Raw genomic sequence first — 22,581 nt, 5'->3', positions numbered from 1 at the left:
AAGTAACATGGAGATAAAAAGTAAAATATAAACATGCGATTAGGATTGGGAAGCGTTTCGTCCAAAAATCGTGGTTAAATCTCGAAAGGCCTAAAGACAACAGAACCACTAGTTACATAAAGAAGCACTTGAAATCACATATCCTAGCTAGTAATAATAGACACGCCCTTTATGTACGGACGACATTCTGATATTGATTATAAAATATACCCATAGTCTTCGATATCAATCATATAAATATCTATTTACGAACAAATTAATAAATGTAGTTTTTAAACAACATTGATACACATTTTGTTTATCACAGGGACCTCGTTTTATTTTCCGTGGACTCTGTATAGGTAACGTCCCCAAAGAGTTTGGTTTTGTGACAAGTCCCTTTGTGTACGTAACGTCTTGTTGTACTAATAAATAGTGGATATGTCATCTGTAGCATACTATCCAGAGAATTTAAGAAATCGTTAGGTCGTAATCACCGATTACAAAAGTATGGCAAACACATTGAAATAAAGCAAATGAAGCATTTAATTGACGTGCAAATTAATGTAACGACATTAAAGACCATGCTTTTTGTGTGCTATATTTATATATATATATATATATTGCATGCATATTGGCTAGGTATTTCAACTGTTAATTATAATGAGATACATACATTTAAACGTTCCGCGTGATGGCTTTGAATGATCCGAATTGAATACAATCAGATCGACGGGTAGGTCAGTTCTAACCATTGTGTTTCATTTAAATCCGTGATTCAAAGCAATTGTTTAAAATCTATCATCATTTGTTTTGGCAAACATGCACGTATATACGTAAGCAAAACGAGTCGAAATGGTCTGACTAAAGTCGCCATTTTGATTTTGAGACTAGGGGAATTCATATTTATTTGTGCATTGAAACAAACATATTGGATTATTGAGAGTGAGCAAAATGTCGAAAGTATCTCCCGAAGGTAAGATGATAATAATGTAATTAATTTTGTAAATAAAACAAAAAAACAACATTAAAATGTTGAACACATGTTGAACGAACATCCCGATCCATGTCACACTGCTGTGGTAATTATTGTTTTATTAGGTGCTCAACTGGTTTGTAATTTCAAGGGTTTAATAACCTAGATATGGTTAGATAAATCGGTGAAGTTTTGTTTCATCATGGTTCGTCATTTGATTTCTCAACAGTGTAGGCTATGGCATGTAATTGAGACACGGCACACAACGAGGTTCCCATAATTATGAAACAGCATTATTTGATAGTGGATGTCTTTAACTTATGGCTCTTTTCATAGTTCTAGGAATATTTATTTTCCATTTTCTATTTTTGTTTTATTTCCTTAATCATATCCTATTATTTTTACGTTCACGAATTAGACAAAGTGTTTTTATCCTAAGTATACATTTGACCGAAAACAGCGTAAGGGGATTCATTTAAATATTTTAATTATGAATCTTTATCTCTAGAACACATTTATCAGAAAAAATACCTCACCGAGCCTTAATCGAAGTTAAATTTCCATTTCCATTTCAGAGGAGAAGAAGAAAGACTATGGTAAGAACGTGCTTTTTCTGGTTTGAATATTTAAATATTGTTTTCTTGAATTGATTTTGCAGTGAACCTACGATAGTCAGGACGTCGATAATCCGAAAAACTCGGTCCTTATGGAATTATGAGGGAATGAATATGAAAATTTGACTTTAAATAATAATTGGGCGGTTTTGGTTTTGGTCGAAAGTGTTCGATTACCATAGGGCCACTGTATTTTATCAATTTGATTATGAAGTATCTTTCACTAGATAATATATGTCTGGACGGCACAATCAGTAATAAGTGATTATCAACATGACGCTACCTAAATTGATTAACTGCCATATCCTTACCTCGGTAAAAGGACAAAGAGTTCTGATTAGCCTAGAAACTGCTCACAACAAAACATAATTATGTAATATTTACTGATAACCTGTGTTACAATACTAAAACGCTAACTATTCCGGAACTTCTGTTCCGGTTATCCACGTACATCCCCGTAAGTCTCAGTTATTTTGTGCTTTTGAGCTTGACAAATCTTTATTAAATCTTTATTTGGACATTGTTATTTTCTACCTTTTTACACTATTTTGAGCAAAGGTAATCAATTTGATTCTTTAATTTATAGCCTATCGTAATTGATAGAAAAATAAGAGATCTACCCAAACGTAGCTTAATCTACTAAACGTTTCCTTGGCATCCTAATGATGGTACACCTATTATACTTTCAATTATAAAGGCCCTCACGTTTTTATTACATCAAATGTAAAATAATTGTAATGCGAAACTAAAACGATTATGCAAATACAATTTTATTAATGTTTCAAAATGAAATCTAGAATATATAAAATCAATAATAAATATGTTATTTGGATTAAAATGAGAAAGATAACAAGGTACTAGTATCTTCATAACGTAAACGGATGATGTAAATACTTTGCTTCATCGCCGACAGATATATAATACTCATCATGTCATTATTTTTAATATATTTATCTTGAAATAAAATTAGAAGCTCAAACTTTTCAATGGTAGTAATGGTGCAAAGTAAGGAACTTTTGTATCTGAAAAAAATACTTTATCGTCTGCTGCTGTTTTTGATATAGAAAAAAATACCATTAATATGTCAGCGGTGGAGCATCTTTAATATGTGTATGTATATGATTTAGAATGAATGAAACGAAATGTATTCAATTGATTTGACTTGGCCTATAGCGATGTACCCGCCAACTAATTCGGTAAAGCTTGCATTGTCTGTATTATAACGCTGTACAACAGTACGTGACAATTCACAGCGGTGTATAATACTCTATATATAATACATCAATAGTGCTTTGTTACGTTCATCTAAAAAAGATCATGTGTTATGGATTTGCCTTAAGCTGTTTTAGCAACACTACTATTGCAAGACATTTATTAGGCTGTTAAAAAACTACATGTAAGAAATGTAGTACAAGCTGTATAATACTGAATGATCTTTTATAGACTAAAACATTTTCATACGATAATTTTAGACGAGATGGATAAATCCGCAAACTTGATAATGTGGATCATCAAAATGTTGGGAACCAAGGCACATTTTCGAATCAGTATCGGCATCTGTAAACTACATTGGAATATTTATAAATCCGACTTTCTGATTGGCATACTATTTTGAAGAAAAAGTCCGAGTATGGCTAGAAAACTCGACGTTATCATACATCCCAAAAAAGACGTCGACGTTGCGTATTGTTTTAGAAAAGATGACCTATTGGAAAATAAATGGAATCCTACGTTCAAACGTATTTATGTCATCAGTTAGTCTGAAAAAATTATTAGAAGCATTGATGTAACTATTTTTTTTTAACTTCATCGGGTTATGAAATAAATTTTGCTTGCAAACTTTTGTGAAAATCTGCAAACGGATTCACACCGTTACACAATATCAATGCTGAAATGAATATGTTTAAGTTGCATCTGTAAAATAATAAAGTATGGAATATATTTATGGAACTAATGTTTATATGTTGATATGGGATCAGCCTTGATACTAGTCGTTTGAAACTATTTCAAATAAATTGAAAATAAAAATGATCACAGCTATCATAAGATTTAGCTTCAAATTTTGTCTGTTATCATTGCAAATCGAGATTCATTGTTGTAATTGATAGCTTCCATTATGTCATCTTGCTTAAAACGTGGCTGTGATGTCATCTATTGTTATAGCTTAAGGTATAGTTGAGACTAAGTCGACTATTATCACCTACTACTGTGGAATAATTTGTGAACTATTCCATGGTAAAAGGTAACTATTCCACATTTAAGAATTTATTGACTGATACCAGTGAACATTACTAAGCACATAGTCAACATTATATCCATATTCACATTCATTAAATCCAGGGAAAGATGGAACAATAGAAATATGAAAGTGAAAAACAAATCCAGAATTCAAACTACAACAACCATTTGCTGTTCTCAAACAACTCTTGTTTTATTACAGAAAAATCCCCGGTACTTGTCGTGATGTATATCTACAATTATTTCTATATGCATGCAATTTTCATCACTTCATTCACAGCCATTGTATACAAAAGTCATAAAATAATTCACTTTCATCAAAAGGGAGAAGGTTTAGATGGAATTGCATTAAAAATTCCGTAAAATGGCAAAATTAAACACATTTACATCTCAACACTTTTCATGAAGATAATAATCGCCAGGAATGCCCATAAAACACATACTCTTGTGTTACATGATTTCACTTTTCAGTGAGCATGTAGTATTATGATCCATAATCTCGGCGAATATTTTGTTTTTCCATTTTTGTTTCCAAAAGTTTTTAGTCCAAATCACTAAAATTTATATCCAAAATCATTACTACTGGGTTCAAAATTGCATACAGAGTTACATATGTATGGTCTCCATGTTGAACAGTGAAAACTAAACTGAGCAAATGTTTCAGTGTAAGTACCATATAGTACCTGTGCATGGATCTTTCAAGGAGTTCATGAAAATCATGATGCATGCTCTATGATACAAGCATCATGAATAGCTCTCAAGATCTTATATGGGTTTACTTGGAGCCGTGGAATAGTTAAACAACACCATTGTAATAGTGGAGAGTACCAGTTACATTCGATGCCATGTTTTAAGTATGAGAAACACCTCATACTGTGGAATAGTCGAGATAATGAATAGTTCTCGGCCCTTACGGGCCTCGCACAATTCATTATCTCGGCTATTCCACAGTTTTCGGTGTTTCTCTATACATACATCTCATTTATTGAATCCACGGAGACATGGATTAAAGATTAATTCAGGTACTTGTCAACTTTGTCGTGATGTATTTTCATAATACCGATATATATAATTTCCATCACTTCATTCAAAAACAAATTTCATCATTTCTTTCACAGTCACTGTATCCATAAACCAGAAAAGAATTTACTTTAACAAATCCAGAATAGTGAAGATTAAGATTAAATTCTATGAGACAAGTGCTAAAGTCAAAATAACAGATATAACATATACTTGACTTTATTTTTCCATATTTCGTATATCCGAATCCCTTCATATTTCATAAAAATGGCATCTATAAAACTTTACATCCCAAAACCTTTCATGAAAATAATAATTCCGAAGGAATACTTAAAAAAATACACTCTTCTGCCACATGATTTCACTTTTTGTGTGTACCCTGTAAGGATTGTGCGGCATGGAAAAGATTTTTGCCCAAATCACTTCAAATTTGTATCCAAAAATCATCAGTACTGTGTTAAATCTTGATACAGAGCTACGTTATTTCGGATTATTAATATACCAGCTTTATATCATTTTTACCTTATAATTATCCCCCGCTTTCTCCGAAACGGGGGATATTAATTTGGGTTTGTCCGTCTGTCTGTCTGTCTTTCCATCTGTCTGTAACACTTCATTTCCGTGCAATAACTGTAACAAATGTAAACCAATTTTCTTCAAACTTGGTGACAAGTTTAATGCCCTAAGGGCTCGGCCAAGTTATATCGCGACTGTCGATGGACCTTATTTAGCGGAGTTGTGGCCCTTTGAATTACTAAGAAAAAGTCATTTTCTGCCACTTCCGTACAATAACTGTAATAAATATTAACCGAATTTCTTCAAACTTGGCAACGAAGTTAAATGTCTTGCTTCCGAATAAGACTTCAGTTTATTTTTTCATGTTGCAACCAAAGTTAAACCTAACCTCAATGATGTTTACCAACAATATGTCCTGAAAGCGGGGGATGGAAATTTCACGAATTTGCTTGTTATATTTAAGAAGAGACAAGCGGATTCTTTCAATCACTTATGGCATATGTTACTTGTCTTTTAGGTAAAGCCAAACAACATGACCCTAACTTCAAGGGGCCACTGAAAAACAGGTATGGTATTCATGTGTGAATTATGGTTATGCTTTGGTTATGATGTCAATTTGTTTTCTTCTCATTTAATTTCGACGGTACAGTGAATGGTTGATAAAATATGTCTCCGTTGTATCACTTTCAACTGATATCAATAAAGATGTTTTGGGAGACACGTCCTAATTTTACAATGGTTATTTATAAATGGTCTATTAGCAGGGATCATTGACTATTGTAATATGCATACGCTGTAAAATCTGAAGTGTAATTTCTTCAATGAATCAATAAAAATGTAAATGGAGTAATTTAGTTATTATTTATTCATATTACTGGTGTTTTCTAGATTATAAGATTATTTATTTTATATTTTCAGATCATGTACGGATATTATCTGCTGTCTGATTTTTCTAATCTTTATCGGGGTATTCATGCTAGTGTCTGCGTATGGTATGTAAAAGGATATTTCTTTCCTCTTGTATTTTAATTCTTATCAAATTATTGTTCATGTTGTTTTTTTCCTGGAACATACGACGGTAAGGCATCGGTGTCTTATAATTTTAAATCAGAACTATAATAACTGTTTGTCAAATAATATTTGTCAAATTTCTTTAGAAATCCTTTTGCCAACATATAAATATACAAATATAGATGGTAAATGAATTTGATGAATTGTTTATGTCTTATAGCCTTCATGCAAGGGAATCCTTTACTGTTGCTATATCCTGTGGACTCGGACGGTGTTATGTGTGGATACGGGGCAAACGCGTAAGTCGTGTGTTTGACCTAAAAACTTTATAAGATGGACATCTATTAAAATTCTAATAGGATACCTCCCAATTTAGCATATTAAAAAACCATATTATTGGATTTAGGATAATCGTTAAATAAAGATGGCCTTTATTGCCCTGTACGTGCCATCAAAGCTCTGTATCACTCTTTATTTTATACACTTAAACAGAAACTCTTTATTTTATACACTAGTAGATTGTTTATGCTATCTAAACAGAAACTCTTTATTTTATACACTAGTAGATTGTTTATGCTATCTAAACAGAAACTCTTTATTTTATACACTAGTAGATTGTTTATGCTATCTAAACAGAAACTCTTTATTTTATACACTAGTAGATTGTTTATGCTATCTAAACAGAAACTCTTTATTTTATACACTAGTAGATTGTTTATGCTATCTAAACAGAAACTCTTTATTTTATACACTAGTAGATTGTTTATGCTATCTAAACAGAAACTCTTTATTTTATACACTAGTAGATTGTTTATGCTATCTAAACAGAAACTCTTTATTTTATACACTAGTAGATTGTTTATGCTATCTAAACACAAACTCTTTATTTTATACACTAGTAGATTGTTTATGCTATCTAAACAGAAACTCTTTATTTTATACACTAGTAGATTGTTTATGCTATCTAAACACAAACTCTTTATCTTATACACTAGTAGATTGTTTATGCTATCTAAACAGAAACTCTTTATTTTATACACTAGTAGATTGTTTTTGCTATCTAAACACAAACTCTTTATTTTATACACTAGTAGATTGTTTATGCTATCTAAACACAAACTCTTTATTTTATACACTAGTAGATTGTTTATGCTATCTAAACAGAAACTCTTTATTTTATACACTAGTAGATTGTTTATGCTATCTAAACAGAAACTCTTTATTTTATACACTAGTAGATTGTTTATGCTATCTAAACAAAACTCTTTATTTTATACACTAGTAGATTGTTTATGCTATCTAAACAGAAACTCTTTATTTTATACACTAGTAGATTGTTTATGCTATCTAAACAGAAACTCTTTATTTTTATACACTAGTAGATTGTTTATGCTATCTAAACACAAACTCTTTATTTTATACACTAGTAGATTGTTTATGCTATCTAAACAGAAACTCTTTATTTTATACACTAGTAGATTGTTTATGCTATCTAAACAGAAACTCTTTATTTTATACACTAGTAGATTGTTTATGCTATCTAAACAGAAACTCTTTATTTTATACACTAGTAGATTGTTTATGCTATCTAAACAGAAACTCTTTATTTTATACACTAGTAGATTGTTTATGCTATCTAAACAGAAACTCTTTATTTTATACACTAGTAGATTGTTTATGCTATCTAAACAGAAACTCTTTATTTTATACACTAGTAGATTGTTTATGCTATCTAAACAGAAACTCTTTATTTTATACACTAGTAGATTGTTTATGCTATCTAAACACAAACTCTTTATTACACTATGATTGTTTATGCTTTAAAAATTTTATACACTAGTAGATTGTTTATGCTATCTAAACAGAAACTCTTTATTTTATACACTAGTAGATTGTTTATGCTATCTAAAAAGAAACTCTTTATTTTATACACTAGTAGATTGTTTATGCTATCTAAACAGAAACTCTTTATTTTATACACTAGTAGATTGTTTATGCTATCTAAACAGAAACTCTTTATTTTCAACACTAGTAGATTGTTTATGCTATCTAAAACAGAAACTCTTTATTTTATACACTAGTAGATTGTTTATGCTATCTAAACAGAAACTCTTTATTTTTTATATACACTAGTAGATTGTTTATGCTATCTAAACAGAAACTCTTTATTTTATACACTAGTAGATTGTTTTTGCTATCTAAACAAAACTCTTTATTTTATACACTAGTAGATTGTTTATGCTATCTAAACAAAACTCTTTATTTTATACACTAGTAGATTGTTTATGCTATCTAAACACAAACTCTTTATTTTATACACTAGTAGATTGTTTATGCTATCTAAACAGAAACTCTTTATTTTATACACTAGTAGATTGTTTATGCTATCTAAACAGAAACTCTTTATTTTATACACTAGTAGATTGTTTATGCTATCTAAACAGAAACTTTATTTTATACACTAGTAGATTGTTTATTGTTTGCTCTACTAAACAGAAACTCTTTATTTTATACACTAGTAGATTGTTTATGCTATCTAAACAGAAACTCTTTATTTTATACACTAGTAGATTGTTTATGCTATCTAAACAGAAACTCTTTATTTTATACACTAGTAGATTGTTTATGCTATCTAAACAGAAACTCTATATTTTATACACTAGTAGATTGTTTATGCTATCTAAACAGAAACTCTTTATTTTAAACACTAGTAGATTGTTTTTGTTATCTAAACACAGTTAGACTATCCCTATGATAGTCTTCACTTTTCATTTCTGTTTCATTATGATAAGTTATATAAACTTAAAGTAATATATTGATTCATTAATAAAATAATGATCATTCATTTTGATGTATAGTACAGATATGCGAAAGAACATTAGATGATGAGCAATATACAAATGTATATACAAACTTGATCGATTGCTCTTACTTATCTATGTCAAAAATGTAATGTCATGGCTTAGTAAACTTATGTAGTAAAATTACATAATCACAATTTGATTAAAAACAGCTCTTGAATACACTTTCGCTTAATAGCGTAAGCGTATTGAAGAGCTTGTTTTAATCAGATTGTACATATTCTCTTATACATCTAATGTTGAATTTACACACTTTGTACAAAACACATGATTGAAGCTGTTAAACGGCCATACAAATCTATGTCTAAAGATATTCGGGACTATGGAACATAAGTGTACCAATCCACCATCACCAAACACATCTGACCTATCATCATCGAATATTTCTCATAGAGAAATGAAGTACATGTATTTCCCGATGAAAATACATTGTATAATGTACATTGTAAGATTATCTTAACAGTCGGCTATCCTTCTTGTTCTTTTCAAGAGTCACTTCATGATAAGGATAACTTTTCTTGTTGTTTAGTTTCGATTTTTTACAGCTATTCAGCCGAAATCAGCCATTATACATATCAAACCAATACTTACTTTTCTCATCCATGTATTGGCGCTATGATTTCATTCCAGAGGAAAGGACTACCTGTTTTATTTTGACCTGGTGGAGTGTTCCAAATCTGGGATAGCAGTCTTCCTGGTCGGCTGTCCTTCACCACAGGTAAGTCACATACATAATCTTGTACTTTACACTGTTCGGGAGTCAGACCAGACGACCTTTGGCATAATATGCTGTTGTCCTCTCCGGTGTTTTATCCCATTCTTAGTGTAGAAATATGCTGTAGCCAATGTTATGGTACAGATATGACAATTTCTTTGCTTTATCATTCATCAGTTAACGAATAACACCATTTTGAAAATAATTGAACATTGTGTTTTCTCCTGTATTTTCAGATTTGCGTCTCCACGTGTCCAGATTACTACTACTCCGTGTTGTCAGATGTTACGTCATCATCCGATCTGAAATACTGCAAGACCTCCGCTGACATGACCGTAAGTAATGTTTTAATGTCGTATAATTTAGGATACATAGATCGTACTTTACCTATGATAGGTTAGAATTTGGTCAGGATCTAGCTAGAAAACAGGATAATCTAGTCTTGCTATGTCTAAGCTGACAAAGAGATATTTTGATGCTAGCAATCAATACATTCCAAAGATCTTTAGATCGTGTTAGGCGAATATACGAATACGGAAGATATTTTACCTCCAATACGACAGGTAAGACGTTTAGACACTGCAATTAGATATAGTTAGATGCGAACGTGGAATGTACAAAGTCTAACTACTATGAAATCCTTGATTACAGAAAGATGTATACCAACTGGTTTCTGAAGACTCTTGCCCAGCTTACATTCTTGCCAGTTCTCCTGGTTTGTATTTCTCTTTCTGTCTAACCACTCTTGTCCAATAATATCAGTTCCCTACGAAAATAGTAATTTTCTACAATCAATTTCCTGCATTTTGAAATTTATTCAGGTGACTTGTTACAAGTCATTCTAAAAGATTTTCCATTCCTATTTGTTTGCATTTTGCAAATGCCCTTTAAATATATAATTGTATAGCTATAATGAAACAAAAACCAGTTTTCATTCCCTTAATGATTCCCAGTCTCATTATCTAAGGACAATTGAATCTGTCATCATATTTTATACATTGACTGTATATTATCTTGATTGACGACCATTATTATTTTTGTCCAGTGATCCGACGCTGTGTACCAAAGGTACTGGTCAACTTCATCAACAATATAGGTGACCTTGATGGAAACATAAACGCCGATGTCCCTACCACCCTGACCAGTAAAGATGGCACAGGCCTGTCCGCCAGCATCATCTCAGCGGCACTGGAGTACGTATACAGCATTGGATTTCTTAATCAGGCCTGACCTCAAACCTACTCTTACTAATGTTCGTGTTCAGAAAAAAAAACTTACACAGGTTTGACAACCACTGCCACTGCTCATAGTGAAATAATTTTAGTTACAGCTGAAACTATTAGTTATTCGTACATAATATGAATAGTTTGTTCTGGACATCGCTGTACAATGCTACCAATATCTCGTTAAAGTGAAACTATTTTTTTATAATTTAAAAAAAAAATCTCTTCTAATCTGTACAATAAATACTGAAGTCAACGTCAAGCAGTATTCAATTGTAATTGTAATAAGTGAGAGAGGAGACCTTGTGGACATGTTCACGTAATGCTAAAATGTTGATTAAAGAAGAAACCTAATGTTTTTTGCCTGTATTTTACAGTGTGTTTGGTGCGTTTATAAAGGCGAAGGAATACGCCGAGAAAATAATGTCCGAAGTCATCCAGACTTGGTGGATCATCGTAGTGTAAGTTGCCTTTATAACTCATTGGATAATTGTTGTACTGAGATGTCAACCTGTATCAAATGGGTGAGGATATACAAAAACGCTTCTCACGAGGGTGTGGTGATGTCATTATATCTAAACATATTTGATTTCGATACATTAAGATCCAATGAGAAGAATGAAACGATTTGTTTTTACTTTATGAATACAACCTTGACTGTTTGTGATGTAAAATGATACCCTGAGTTTGATGATCCTTAACCTACCTGTGATAATTGTGGTAATTGATTGACTTCCAGGTTTATGATAATCATCACGCTGCTATCCCTCATATACATTGTGTTACTGAGGCTGCTGGCGGGATTCATGGTCTGGTTCACAATCTTCGGCATGCTGGGCGCATTCGGATACGGTAGATCGAATCACTAAGATACTTCTAGTTCTGTTAGATACAACTAAATTATAATAAGGGCTTGTCTGCCTACCAAAGGGGTGTTGAAGTTAACGGATAAGAGCTATTTTGTTTCCCAAGGTTTTGGTATTTGATATTGTAGCTACTCATTTGGTGTAAACACCAACATGGTTTGGCGAAATTGTTTTGCTCATTGATTATTTGGCATCAGGCCTAACAACTAAAACGCTGTCTGTATGATAGTGAATTTTAAATGATTTTCAATAAAATGTATAGAGCAAATGTTTACTATTGAAACAAGATGACGTATTTAACAAGATAATGGTTAATGCATTTCTACCTCATTATTACCCTAGCCTGAAATGTTTTAAAGCTGTTATTTCTGTTATGACAGAGTTATTTCAATGTGTTATGAGAGATTTATTTCAATGTGTTTTCTGTTTTCAGCCTCCGTTCACCTCTTCATGTACTATATGGACTCTTCCAATGACCAGACTGAAATGACCATTTACCTTTCTATCGGGACAATCAGCTATTCTAAATCTAAGATGTACCTTGGCCTTGGTAGGTTTAACCAACAAGTGTCTGTATCAGCTATGTTGTATACCATTGTGTTCAATGTTGTGCGTCCAGCATAACTAAAACTGAAATAAATTAATTGAAAGAAGTAGAATGTGTATATCTTATGAACATTTTTTAACATAAACCAAACTACATAATGTACTGATATCGTCTGTAACATGATACTTTTGATTTTGTGTAGGTATTATAACGGCCATAATCTTCACCATCATACTGGTGATTGTCCTGTTCTTGTGTCAGAGGATCAGGATTGCTATCGGCCTGATAAAGGAAGCTAGCAGGTAAACAGCACCAATTCCACCACCACAACCACCGCTATCACCACCGTTACCACGTACATTACCGCCAGTGCTACCACGACCATCACAACGACGGCCACCACCAATACAACCACCATCTCAAACCCCGACAACAATAGCAAAATCACCATTGGTGTAAAGCTATAAAAATGTAATCGGGACACATGAGCTTTATCACATTCTTTACATTTCTTACCTGCGAACAATTGTTTAAACTTTACATAAGGGTAACGGAGATACTTTTATGGATTGCTCACGTATGACACCGTATTATGTTTCAGAGCCGTGGGAGGAATAAAGACAACTCTAGCCTTCCCCATTCTGACCATGGTTCTCCAGCTACTCGTGGTCGGATACTTCCTCATATTTGGAGCGTATCCTTATAACCATGTGATCAACAAATGTTAAAGCTATTACGCCAGACTTAGACATATACTTTCTCTTTTCACATGTGTGAAAGATAACTAAATCAGATGTTTGATCGCCAATTTCGGTTCTGGTGAAGACCCAGTAACAATATGTTATAAGGTACAAAATAACTGTTTTGTAAGTCAATCAACAGTAAAAATACTCCGGATCCGTGCATTAGGGACAGTCTTACCCTTTTATTTGCATGAATCGCTCATATCAAAGCTGAATTTATGTATTAGAAGGGAAACAAACACAAAGCACAGAAATATTTAAGTAGATGTAAATTAAACACGCTGTTATGAAAATCCAACGGTAAGATCTTGGCGAAGGGTATTTCCTTAACCTCTTGTTCAGATATCTGGCCTCCACAGGACGGGTCATGACTGCTGTCGAAAACACAACTTCAACGTGGTCAAACGGTCAATGGGATAAGGATGCTATTACGTCACAAGTGTCCGGCTTCCTTGGGAGCACGTGCGAGGTAAGTCATATTTCAGTTACTGAGTAGCCAAGACCGAAGTAGAAGGAGATAGTCGAGAGAAGTATTGTTTTCCTCCCCTGTACCTTCTTAACTGTAAATATGTTTTTTAAAGAAAAAATTTAATTAATCCTTCATAATAGCGAGACAAATGTAATAGCTATTTTGGTAAAATTGATCATGGGGAATATATGCTATTTTTTTAATGTCAACATGCCAACGTTCGCAAATAATTATTAATTTGATAGAATTAATATGTTGTTTATTCCTTATTGAACAGAATACCACGACGACATCTGACACATGCAGTTACCTGAAGAACCTTGAAGAGAAGTACTGTCATTGTTTCATATTGTTAACCCTACAAAAAATATCATATCAAATTATATCCTATCCTTTAGCTATGTTATTAGTGCAGCCGGGTAAAATCCATCCCAGATACTCCAGGGGTTACTTTCAGTGTGTAATATTATATATAGCAAAAACTACGGTTGTAACCGGTTGTGTACGATCTACCTGTTGCAAAATTAATTTATAAGTGAATTTGATACATTTCTGTTACGTTTCTACTTTCAGTTTCGTTATGTATGCGGCCTTCTACTCTCTGTTCATGTTTTTCTGGTTGATAAACTTCGTAATTGCGCTGGGACAGCTGACATTAGCTGGTGCATTCGCTTCCTATTACTGGGCGTTCCAGAAACCCAAAGACATCCCAGTATTCCCCTTGATCGGGGCCTTGTGGAGAGCAATCAGGTAGACTATTTGAAAAAGATAGGATCTTTAATATTTTGTTCTTCCAAAATAGCTCATCATATCAAACACATTTAGAAAGGTGTCCGTAAGCTTAATATTTTTAATACTGATTGAAGTTTATGTACATGGATGAAGTTAAAGGGACTAAATCGCTAAAAAATTGTAATAAAAGATAAAAAGAATAATAGGACTAACATTAATTGTAAAAGTTGTGTACTTTGTGTTAATAACAATATTTAAAAGTTTGTATAACAATTTTGTTCAAAATGGAGAAAAACTGAAAATAAATAGGACCGACCTAGTCACTATTTCATATTATTATCTTTCGGCGAGTGTAAACAACCCCTATGTGCATGCGCGACGCGTGAACATTCCAAACATCCGATCGAAGGAAATCTCATCTGTCTAATGGACATATCTGCTATCGACTGAAAAGACAAATTTATCGACTAGAGGTTCCTGATTACTGTGTTAATCTAATAAACGTTGAAACGTATGCAAAAGTTTTGTGAAGTGTAAATAATCCTATACTGTACAGGTTTTTGTAGCCATAAAGAAGGGTTTTCATTATATTATATGGTTTTATACTTGCTTCTACCATTATTTTATTTTCATTTGTCATGATATTATGTACTATTCCGCTAAACCTGCAAATATTATTAGGCTTTTAAAAAAATGGCCTAATATATAGACTTTATAATAAGGAAAAAATGGCGAAAAACTAATAATATAGGCATGTTTAACGGACTAAGTAAATACGTGTATTTCTTTTATCATTATATCAATATTTGACATTCCGTATACATTGTATATCCTTAGTTATAATGTCTATCCGTCGAATGTAGTCTTTGTCCGTCTAATGGACTTTCCTTATATAGCCCTAGCTATAACATATATCCGTCTAATGGAAATTCCCTATATATCCTTAGTTATAGTGTCTATCCGTCTAATGGACATTCCCTATATATACCTAGTTGTAGTCTCTATCCGTCTAATGGACATTCCCCTTTATGTCACTAGTTATATAACTTTTTTACATCTGATTTACTTTAAAAAATCAGCCTAACTATATATCTAAATTTTATGTGTACTTTTATGTATTCAAAGCAAAAATATACCTTACATATACATTGTAGACCTATGTATATATATATGTTTGCTTAATAATGTACATGTACACCTGTATTCATGTATAATATATACATAATTAACGGGTGAAAATACCTCTCACTTCTTGTCATATTTCCATCAAATACTCTAAAGCTTCATAGAACTATGCTGTTTTACTTGGCAATGTAGATACAGGGGCGTAGGAAGCGGGTGTGGGAGGTGGGGGTCGGGGTTTTAGGGGGTCAGGGGGGGGGGCAATTGCCTCCCCGTTTCCCAGGACGAGGGCAAACATTTCTTGTTGCCCCCCCCCTCCATTTTTGCCGACTGAAATGTTCTAAAATTGCACATTTGATAGAAAAAAGGGTCCTCCTGCACATTTTCGTGAACTAGACTTAAAATGTCAATCAGGGGATTCTACGTACTGTTTTAAAAAATGTCTCTTAAAAGATTCATCTGTTTATATGACTTAGCAAAACAATTAATTCATAATTATTTTGTGTTAAACAACAATGTACCGATGGTGTGAAGCCGGTATGTTCAGATCGAGTTGCATAGATATGACGGCATTCACAATTACCAATTCTTAAAGCAGGTAACTTTAAATAAAAAAAAGTGTTATGTTAAGAACGCTTTAAAATCATTAAAATATATCGTAAAACTCATCACAGCCATTCTAAATCTAATATTTTTACCCGGGGGAGACCCTCGGACCTCCTCAAACACCCAAATTTCGCGCCTTCCAGCGCTCCCACATTCATCAAAATGCGTCGTAAAATTCTAAATCGTAATGTATTTCCCGGGGGAGACCCCCGGACCCCTCAAACACCAAATTCTCGCGTCTTCGGCGCTCGCAAATTCATCAAAATGCATCGTTAAACTCATCTTAGCCATTCTAAATCGTAATATTTTTTTTTCTCGTAGGAGATTGTCGCCCCCCCCCCCCCAAACACCAAAATATCGCACCTTTGGCGCTAGCATGGCAATTTGGCCACCACCACCCCCCCTCCCCCCCCCCCTATTACGTTTCTTTCTACGCCACTGAGATACGTTGTAAATGTATCGGCTATTACGCTTAATCAGGCCAATGTAACCGATAAAATATAAGTTGCCTCTTAGTGGTGTTATTACATCTATATCCATTAGCCGGATGAGATTTTCAGCGACCTCGATTCCGAACTCGAAGATGCACTCGGTTCTTTCCGTTGTAAACATTCAATGCCGACAGATACAATTTCTTGTTGTGTTTGGCGATATTTTAACGTTGATAAACATTGCCAATAGTTCAAATTAAATGTTGTAATTTTGAAAACTTTCTAATTTCAGGTATAAGAACGTTTGTAGAAAGTCAAAAACCCTAAGAAATCTATGTAAATCTAATGGATTTTCTCATATTTAATGAAACTAGTACAACTAAAGTTGTGATCTACATTAAATAACAATGTAAAATTTCTACTTTATTACATGAGAAGTTTCCCTATGTCCTGATTACAGATACCACCTTGGGTCTCTGGCCTTCGGATCTTTCATCCTTGCCGTAGTAGCCATCATACGGGTCGTGCTAGAATACCTTGATCATAAACTCAACAAGAGTGAAAACATGGTGGCCAAGTTTGTCGTCAAGTAAGTGAAAAAAATCGGCAGATTCGTCTAGGAGAAAGTTTGTTATCGTTAATTCTGTAATTATTCGAAATAAAAATTCAATATTTAGGAATTACACTTATAACATCAGAACATTCAACTTTTAGATAACATCGTTTTTCAACAGGTGTCTAAAATGCTGTTTCTGGTGTCTGGAGAAATGCTTGAAATTCTTAACAAAGAATGCATATATACAGGTAAGTTGAAAGTACAATAAAAACAACATGTAATTGAAATTGAGAACATTAAAGAAGATGTATAAAGAAACATTCGATTATAAGAATTGTTGATGGGACATTTCAGTGGTATCAAAGGAAATTTTCTTCCTAAATACCACAAGAGGGCATCTGCAAACCATTTGAAAAAAATAATAATGTTTTTATCTAACGCGAAAGTTTTTAACATGCATAATTGTTCGGCGTGTTACGCATAAACTGTTTTCCAATATTAAAGGTAATCGTCACAAATACTAAGTATTATGATGTATTTGTGAAAACACACTAGCAGTTACTTTCTTCAAGTCGAAAGACGACTCTATACGTCAACACTCATTTTTATCTTCCATTTCTGCTTATTAAATGAATAATTAATGTTTAAAATTTTGCGGTCGTAGTTTGTGTTCATTATGGATTCAACTCACAACTTAACTGTTTATCGGCAAGTTCTTTTAGAGTTTACAAATATAGAGCGGTTGATTTAAAGTGATTTCTTTTCAGATGTCTATTCATGGAAAGAATTTCTGCTTCTCTGCTAAAGACGCGTTCTTCATGATCATGCGAAATATCCTAAGGTAAGAAATGTTAATGTTTATGCATCTAAAAGAATGCAAGTTCTTTTCGTCGTTATCCAAGTTTATCCTACATCCAGTCTTTCACAAAAGCTTGTGTAATTTGCGCATCTTTATCTTAATATTGTTAAGAGTAAATAAGGATCAAATTGGAGAAGATTGTGACATTTTCCCAACATCAAATGATATTAACCATGTTAGTCCTGTCATGTTTTTAATAAGACCACTTTCTTATAGGCTCATAAATGAGAAATTTCAGCACAATTTGGTCTGTCTATAAAGTACGCGTAATTGTATTTTTCTTTGTCTCTTGAATGGTTGTTATAGGCAGGCTTGGCTGTATATGTCTTACAAACATTTGTTTTAAAATGTGCAATGGTAATTAAACACTTTTCTCCAGACCATGTTCCGTGATAACACGCTTTAAAATACGTTAATAACCGATTAATTCTACTTGGTGATAGGATTAATCTCAGATAATTTTATATGATTTAATGCATGGTCTGTCTTTCATAATTTTGTTATATAGAGGAGTCAATTGATATTTACTGTTTGCCGTTCACAGGGTTGCTGTCGTTGACAAAGTAGCAGATTTCGTACTCTTTGTCGGTAAACTTGTCATCATTGGAGCAACGGGTTGGTATTTATTCCTTTCCTAATAATTTTCTCTTTTTATCATGTCATGAAGATGATGGTATTGATAATTCTACATCTTATGAAGAGACTTTAACATTCTCAATTTAGAAATATTTCTATTTTGGCGCTTTTTGCCCCAGAACATTCAAAATTTTGCTCACTCTATTTTCTGTTTGTTGTTTTATTATAACGCGTATTCATTAATGGTCTATTGATATCAGAATAATTTTTCGCGAAGACCACAGAAAATGAAACGCGGTATCTTCCTGTATGGTGTTTTAACATGAAATAATTAAATACTGTTTCGATTAACAATTAAAACTGTCTAATAGCTCAATACACAATTTAATTGACGAATTATATGTAGTGGAAGAAAAACTGAAATTTGTTTTCTTCTTTTCATGATCAAAATTTGACATCAAGCAATTTCTTTTTTGAGGTTATAAAAAGGAATTAAAAAAAATCATGTGTTACTTTTCTACATGGCAATGTTTATGTACTTATGAATAAGCGCATACATAAATATCTACAGTAACATGAAATACGCTGTGCATACCATATCATCGCATTGATTCTACTTAAAGATGTGTTTTTGAGTCGATGGATTTCCTTACCTTGTCCTCCTCTTTAATATTTCTTGTCTAATTTCTTGTCTAATTAGCAAAGATATTATAGAATTAAATCAACCTTTGTAATGCATGTAACTTCTTGTCTTCAAATTGCTTGTGTTTTGGACTTTTGCTTTTACCTTATGCATCACTACAAATCTAAACGATGTAACTGGAAAGCAGGCACTGTATAACTAATACATCTGGAGTCATCTGGAGTCATCTGGAGTTTTGAAAAAGTACCGACACAGCATATTGTCCAATTTGTAAATGTGCATCATTTGTTTTCATTAATGTATTGTCTTGTTATGACAATGAAATATTTTGAAATGAAATGACTGTTTCAGAGGCACTAGCCTTCTACACGTTTAACTACCTGGCTGACGACTTACTATCCGGATACGTGTCCACAAGTAATACCTACATCGCCACCTATTTGGTATGTTATCACGTGGCGTTAGTACGGGGGTTTCGAGATCCCAAAATGACGTGGGTAAAATTACTTGTTGATTGTTTTCAGATAATCATTGTTCAATGTTACCTGTTCAATATTTACAGATACTCACTGTTCAATGTTAACTGTCCATTGTTTACAGATCATCACTGATCAATGTTACCTGTTGTTGTTAACTGATTATCACTTTTCAATGTTACTTGTTCATTGTTTACAGACTATCATTGTTTAATGTTACTTGTTCAATATTTACCGATAATCACTGTTCAATGTTACCTGTTCATTATTTACAGATCATCACTGATCAATGTTACCTGTTCATTGTTAACTGATTATCACTGTTCAATGTTAACTGTTCATTGTTTATAGATCATCACTGTTCAATGCTACCTGTTGATTGTTTACTGATTATCACTGTTCAATGTTACCTGTTCATTGTTTACAGACTATCATTGTTCAGTGTTACTTGTTCAATGTTTACAGATCATCATTGTTCAATGTTACCTGTTCATTGTGTACAGATCATCATTGTTCAATGTTACATGTTCAATATTTAGAGATCATCACTGTTCAATGTTACTTGTTCAATGTTTACAGATTATTATTGTTCAACGTTACCTGTTCATTCTTTACTGATTATCACTATTCAATGTTACCTGTTCATTGTTTACTGATTATCACTGTTCTGTGTTACCTGTTCATTGTTTATTGATTATTACTGTTCAATGTTACCTGTTCAATGTTTACAGATTATCATTGTTCAATGTTACCTGTTCATTGTTTACAGATCATCATTGTTTAATGTTACCTGTTTATTGTGTACAAATCATCATCGTTCAATCTTACCTGTTGATTGTTTACTGATTATCACTTTTCAATGTTACGTGTTCATTGTTTACAGACTATCATTGTTCAATGTTACCTGTTCATTGTTTACTGATTATCACTGTTCTGTGTTACCTGTTCATTGTTTATTGATTATCACTGTTCAATGTTACCTGTTCAATGTTTACAGATCATCATTGTTCAATTTTACCTGTTCATTGTTTACAGATTATCCTAGTGTGCGGCTACACTATCGCCACGGTTTTCTTTGATGTCTTTTCCATGGCCTTGTCAACATTGTTCATGTGCTTCTGTACGTATTACTATACTTTTATTATCATAAATATCATCCGGTTTATATGTGATTATACAATAGTTACATATTACCTTGGTTACATGTAACAATAGCATGGTTACATATTGCCATGGTTATATGTCCTTTCAAAAGATATAAATCAAAGCTTCATGGTGAAACTAAGAATATAGTAAAGTATTACATAATGTTTTTTTCTCAGCTTCAATGTGTTGAATCGATAAGTAGATTTAATTCTAAATTGATTGTTTGCGAATAATTCTACTTCGTTTATTTTTCTTTAGTGGAGGATATTGAAATGAATGACGGCTCTGTGGAGAAACCTTACTTTATGAGCAAAGAGTTGATGGGTGTTATCGGAGTGAAAAACGTCATTATCCAAGACAAACAGAAAAAAGGAGCAGGACCTACCGAAAACTTCTGATTTTATTTGTTTGAGGATCATTTCAGCAGATTAGACAACCGACAAACTTAGAAGCATGAAATACACTCTAGATCAGTGGTTAGATAATGCATATATTTATATATATAAGACTACAAAATGCATCTTCTGACATAGCTTGACAGACTTTTGTAACTAGCATTCGTGACGAATAATTGTTATAAATATTTTGTCACTTTTTGATCATCATTAATGACATTTTATGCATATTGGGTCACTGACGAGTTCTTCATGGACTAAATAGCTGTATTCCAAATCATCACTTTTTTCTTTATGTCTCTGAGACAAGCCTAATAGTAGTTATATTTACTGTGAACTCTTTGTTTCTTATCGTTCACATCAAATTAATGTCTGCAACGTCGGACAAAGGTAATTATTTCGATATCATCTATTTGAAGTTATTTTAACATATTTTGACCCAGATTGCAAAATTGATGTTATGTTGTAAATACGATATGGCGTTCAAAACCGTGCATTTCACCACATCCATGACATTGATCAGGTTTTTTTCAAATCAAAACAAATACTATTATTTATGTTAACGTATTAGAAGAATAGTTAACAGCATTATTATAATTTTGTTGCTTGATATATCTTTGTAGTACAAAAAGGGCTCGTGTGAGATGAAAGAAAATACTGTTGTCAATATTTATTTAAAACAAGTTATTCTCATAATTATAAAAGAGACATAAATTCATGTACGGGACATTTTTCTGTGATACAATGTATATGTATATTGCTTTTTGTTGTTGTTTGTTACTTTGTGAAGTCATTACATTAGAATATAATTTGTTTTCTCTCATGACATATTTGTAATTTATTTATATATGAACATACTAATAAAATAAGAGGAAATGAAAATAGGCCGGTTTCGAAAATAAGCCTTGGATTCTCAATCAAAAGAAGAAATTTTTTTTTTTTTATTTCAGGATATTCTTTTAAATACGTTTTACTTCATTTGAACCATTTAAAGCATTTTACACCTTCGGTAGTTAAATACATGTTTGATATTTATTTAAGGAATGCTTTTTATTTGTTGTTGTTTACTGGTGTGTAAACTGCATTTTTTGTACAGATATTTTAAATGACACGTCATGTTGAAATATCTGTACAAAAAATGCAGTTTACACACCAGTAAACAACAAAAAAATTAAAAACATTCCTTATATTTACACTTCGACCGACCATTTCATTTAAATTTAGTGTTCCTGTGAAATAAACCTTCGTTTTTTCAACGCTC

General features: G+C 32.5%; 1 protein-coding gene across 1 annotated transcript; it reads left to right on the top strand.

Annotated features, from left to right (window-relative positions):
* Positions 1 to 766: 766 nt before the first annotated feature.
* LOC138320850 (choline transporter-like protein 2) lies at positions 767 to 22,143 on the top strand. Its single transcript, XM_069264115.1, has 24 exons — positions 767 to 955; positions 1,531 to 1,551; positions 5,861 to 5,909; positions 6,262 to 6,335; positions 6,575 to 6,653; positions 9,846 to 9,933; positions 10,167 to 10,265; positions 10,582 to 10,645; positions 10,976 to 11,123; positions 11,531 to 11,614; positions 11,893 to 12,005; positions 12,453 to 12,569; positions 12,769 to 12,868; positions 13,168 to 13,260; positions 13,652 to 13,778; positions 14,056 to 14,108; positions 14,352 to 14,528; positions 17,130 to 17,258; positions 17,404 to 17,473; positions 17,993 to 18,066; positions 18,629 to 18,699; positions 19,655 to 19,746; positions 20,815 to 20,899; positions 21,184 to 22,143. The coding sequence occupies exons 1-24, from the start codon at positions 934 to 936 to the stop codon at positions 21,321 to 21,323; spliced, it is 2,169 nt and encodes a 722-aa protein (XP_069120216.1). The 5' UTR covers positions 767 to 933; the 3' UTR covers positions 21,324 to 22,143.
* Positions 22,144 to 22,581: the final 438 nt, after the last annotated feature.

This window comes from Argopecten irradians, chromosome 4 (assembly GCF_041381155.1).
Source record: "Argopecten irradians isolate NY chromosome 4, Ai_NY, whole genome shotgun sequence".
Lineage (NCBI taxonomy): Eukaryota > Metazoa > Mollusca > Bivalvia > Pectinida > Pectinidae > Argopecten > Argopecten irradians.
The sequence above is the reverse complement of the archived record's forward strand: the minus strand, read 5'-3'. Positions and strand labels throughout refer to the sequence as shown.